Below are 5,142 nucleotides of genomic sequence, written 5' to 3' on the forward strand. Positions count from 1 at the left end.
TCATGCCTCTCAGAAAAAGCAAAGCCAATGATCCACACTGTTTTAATTTTGTCTTCTCTTATTTAGGAGATGAGCATAATTTTATAACTTACACCTATGTAATGCAGTCATTTTCATTTAGCTAGTCCCCAGATTTTTCATTTCATAACTTTTTTTTGTAAAATTCTCAACGTCTCATGCCCTATATTTTCACATATTTGTGTAAAATCTTCGTGCAAAACTAAGCTTCTAAAATTTTTCTGTACACCCTCAAAGTTTCTGTAGGTGTCCATGACAAAGTTATTATTTTCGTGTAATAAATGCATTACAAAAAATTTAATTTTCAATGGTCCACAAGCGTTAAAAGATGTGAACGCTTTAGATACCTCAGTTCTATTGTTCAAAGTGATGGTGATATTGATGGGGATGTTATTAGTAGAATTCAAGTTAGTTGGTTGAAGCGAATGAATGCTTTAGGCATATTGTGTGATAGAAAAATACCGATTAGACTGAAGGAAAATTTTATAAGTTGGTGGTGAGACTTGTAATGCACTATGGTGTTGAATGTTGGCCTTTAAAAGAGAAGCATAAACCTAATTTAAGTGTCGTCGAGATGAGAATGATTAGGTGAATGAGTGGCTTTACCACTTAGAGATAGAATGCGAAATAAATATATACGTGATAGGGTTGGTGTAGCTCCAATGACGAACAAAATTAGAGAGAGTCGTCTTAGATGGTTTGGTCACATTAAACTTCGATCATCTGATGATCCAATTGGAAGAGTAGATGTTTTAGATTTTATTTATGGTAAGAAAGACAGAGGTAGACCTATGATGACTTAAGCATATTGTATAAGAAATGATATTAATTTATTAGAATTAAATAAAAATACGACACTAAATATGACACACTCGAGAAAAAGATTCATGCAACTTGATACGCCATTAGCAAATTTTCATCATTCAGCACGAATCTCGAGGCATGACACGAATCTTGAGACAACATTTTTAATAATAAACATTCAAATCTTGATAAAAAATCTTCCAGAGTTCCGATTTTAGTAACTTATAATCAAACTGACCGGCTTGATGAGATGGACATAGTGATATGAAAACTAGCTCAATCCGAGTCAAATCAAGCTCATATCCAGTCATTGAACAACAATTAGAAGATTTTTGGACACAATTGGAAGGTCAAACAGTTGTCGAATATAACAAGTTTATACTCAAATTGAGCGCCTCAACAAAACAAATCCAACGAGCCCAAGATCACTTTATTCTGACATCATTAAGGCACTCAAATGTCCATTAAACACCTCATGATTGAGGGAAGCTCTCCGGACCATCCGATCAAAATGGTTTATATTATTACATTAATTGCACCCATAATACTGTAAATAGACCCCTACCCCTCACATGAGACTGAGCAGAAGCCTTGGGAAAGAACTTGAGGCTTGGATAAGGAGCTGAAGTCTAGCACCACCGCTGAAGGTCGTCTACCCCCGCCAACGGCCGTCGACCACCGCTGATCGTCGTCGACCATCACTGACCGTCATCCGCCGACAGTCATTGACCACCGACAATCGTCGTCAACCGCCGCTGACCAGACATTGTCAGTCAACGTCGTAACTTGAAAAATTTAGTAACTCTCTCCCGTCTGTAAGACAAGAGCTCACAACTATGGTTCATATGCCAACTAAGACTAACGTGGTCATCAGCTCATGCAGCTCTCGACTCCAGTCCTAACGGTCTATGGACGTCACCACTGCTTACCACTACGGTTCATAGGCCAACAATGACCTACACAATCATCAGCTCATGCAGTTCCCGACTTCGACCCCAACAATTTATAAACGTCACCAATACTCGCCAACTACAGTTTACGTGATTCACAGGTCCTGCAACTGCTTACTATGACTTCTCTGGTTAATCAACGCTTCTGGATCAACCATCTACAATGACTCTTGCAACTTGTTGTCACCAAAAATTGCAATCAGATTATATTTATGCAATTTTGTAAATTTATCTTCGCTAATTTAGGGGAAGAATGAACTTGTGTACATTTATAGTGGATTATTTCAACTGGGTTAGGCCCCGTGATTTTTCCTCATTTCAAGGGATTTTCACGTAAAAAGTTGATGTGTCTCATTATGCTTACTTTTTTTTGTTATCTATATGTGTTGAATTCTCGTGCAATGCTAAGACAATAATTCATTACTCTACCGTCGCGAATTTTCTAACACGCATCACAACCGACTCTAATTGGTGAGATAAAAATTTTGTTGCTGTTGTTGTTGTAATGGTCTGCAAGCAAATTGATTCCACTTGCAGCTGTTTAGATTCCAACAAATTACCATGCGAGTTCTAAACTTCAAAACATCGTGAAGATCCAAAGTTTTATTAAAAAAGACAGGTGGGACGTCGCGGGTCGACCCGGCCGGGCAGCTTTGGAAAGAGACCGGTCCGAGTCCCCCAATCCAAACCCGTCGCTAACGACCCAGTAAAAGATCCCCACCGTGTGTGACCGCGTCTCCAAAAGCTCCCACAGTACAATCACGCGCACAATTCGTGTTAACGACCGCGAACCGGGAAATTAACAAACGGATTCACCTGGTTCTGCTCCGCCTACATTCCTACCCCCGTTGTGCTTCTCCCCCAAAGCAAATGGAATACAGCTATTGATTCCGATTTTGGGAGGGTAAGTCATGGTTAGGTGATCTTAAACAATGGTATCGGAAAACCGCCAAGTGGAATCCAGGAACCGCGGGTCAGGAAAAGACGCCGGCCGCGAGGCGGGGTAAATTCATGGCGGTTTCGCGTAACGGACAGCTCATACCGTTCTGTTGTTATGCTAGAGACTGGCTCCACGTGTTGACCAGCAGGCTCTCCGAGCTCTTGCTAATCTGGCACTAATGGCAGGTACTTGATTTCTGCTAAGTTGAACTATGAGTTGACGCTGTTCAATCTTGGACGCCTCATTAAATGCAATTCAGATCAATACGAGTAAAAAATCTATAAGATTTTTGTTTTGTATATTTTAAGGAGATATATGCTGAGTAATAATTTAAATATTACTTAATAAAATAATTAGATTTGTCTCAAATTAATTTAAAATATGATTAAAAAATTATGCACCTTTTAATTCCATTTTACATCGGAATCATAGATTTGAAATGGAAACCTTTTTTCTCGAAGTAGACTTGATGTCACTCTTGCATGTAGTTATGTTTCAACATGATGTAAGGCTAGTTGAATATGATGTAGGGTTGTGAAATTTAAAATTCATTCAATGTACTCACGGGTCTTTTAGTTATTGACTTCAATTCAAAAGCCATTCAAATAAAATATTTTAATTTTTTAGAAGAAGTATTGATAACATCCTACAATTCACTCTCGCTAAAGACTTAATACAAACAATATATTTACTGGTTTTAGGACAATGTTGAATCCTTTAGACATGTAGAATTTCGTTTTATTCGTGAATGCATATAACCCGAGAAAGAGAAAGAGAGAGAGACGATGGATGTGAGCCTTGAGAGAAAACCTCAAAGAATGTATTGGTTCTTATCTCTGGTAAGCAATAAAAGTTTCGTTCATCGGAGGTTGCCTAAGTTATAAGATTTTAGAGAGAGAGTGAGGAAAAAAAAATTACTTGGAGAAAAAAATCATTTTGATCTTCTTTTCCATTCCTTTTTTTACACAATAGAGAAAGGCAAATAAACATTAAATGAGACATTTTATTTTGTATGACTCCCTTCCCTAGTGTTTTGATGAAAAGACTACGCTATAGGTGTCAAGCGGAGTTGTTACGACCCTCATCCCTGGTGTATGAAAATATCAAGTTCTAAATGTTGAGCATCGCTTTTACTGATGGATTGACAAATGCCCTTACTAGTCATGATGACATTCTCTAGTAGTTTTCATCGCACAAGTAGACTAGATAGTTTCTTTAGAGAGAAATAAATACAACCACTTCGGTAGCTAGACTCGATTTAACCACTTCGGCAGGTGGGCCCAAATCAGAAAAAATAAATAAATTTTTTTTTATGATTGTATTTGTGTATTCATACATACTCGTTGTTTGAAGCTTGATGAATATGTAATGAAAATTTATCATTGGCCTATAGAATTAAGATTATACACACTTGAGCTCCAGCAAAATGTTATAACTAACATTATGCCAAACTTGTTCTTAATAAAATATTTCATATAAATTTATTATCTTAAAATTAAGGACTATTTAAGTTGCAATTTTAGCAAAACTATATTAAAACTAAACTTCTCAATGAAAGAAAAAAATTAAATTAAATGTAATCCGATTTGTCAACTATGTCCGAATAAAATACTGAAAGTATGATTAAAAATTTTGGGGCATTAATTGAAGGACAAAACAATTTCTAAATTTTATGAGCTTGTTGTGAAATTAAGTTTCTCGATGAGACAAATATATTTTGCCCAAAATCCTTAATATAAATATTATTAAAGTATTCAAACACTCAAGAATATCTTGCAACCAAGGAAATCATTTTAGGATGTTTGATGAAATGTTCCAAAATTTAAAGAAATTTATAGAGGATAATACTCAAAATTGATAGATATATCCCCACCAGCGGTTTGCATTCAATCGATTAAATTATATTGATTAAAAAATTCTTTAAATTGAACTAAATTATAAGTAAAATCAAACCAACCAAATTTGATCAATTCTTGCTTAATTAAATTTTGAGAGGAAAAAATAGTTAGTAGATTCAATTTTAATAGTGTAAATATCAAAATAAAATTAAAATATAAATAGAAAATTGAGAAACCAAGCTTTTTCTTTTCTAAACTGAAACCCAAAACAGAAATTTAATAAACCCTTAATTGTAAATAAAAATTTAAACTATTCTTTAATAAATTGAATCGAATCAACAAAATATACATGGCTAGATTCAAGTTTTTGGTTTGGATGCATAACCCGCAGCCCCACTCTCTAATTGAACTGGCACTTGAAATTGTGATTGTAAGGAGCTCTAAGTTTTTTATTATCCTTAAGCTCTGTCTAACCATTTGTCATCATAACACCATTGCCCGGTCACCACCATTGGACCACTACCCCAAAGTTCTTATCTGGCTGGCAATGTTTAATCACTACCATAGAACCACTGCTGTTTCCAAACCTCCA

At 35.7% G+C, this 5,142-nt stretch overlaps 1 protein-coding gene across 1 annotated transcript in view; it reads left to right on the forward strand.

Moving 5' to 3' along the window:
* The window catches only part of LOC110026380 (basic leucine zipper 4-like), a 7,064-nt gene extending 4,173 nt beyond the window's left edge, over positions 1-2,891 (forward strand). Inside the window, exon 2 of the mRNA XM_020727293.1 lies at positions 2,692-2,891. Within this exon, the coding sequence (XP_020582952.1) occupies positions 2,692-2,891 (200 nt within the window). The remainder of the gene's footprint in view (positions 1-2,691) is intronic.
* The last annotated feature ends 2,251 nt before the right edge of the window (positions 2,892-5,142 follow it).

This window comes from Phalaenopsis equestris, unplaced genomic scaffold (assembly GCF_001263595.1).
Source record: "Phalaenopsis equestris unplaced genomic scaffold, ASM126359v1 Scaffold000369, whole genome shotgun sequence".
In the NCBI taxonomy this organism is placed as follows: domain Eukaryota; kingdom Viridiplantae; phylum Streptophyta; class Magnoliopsida; order Asparagales; family Orchidaceae; genus Phalaenopsis; species Phalaenopsis equestris.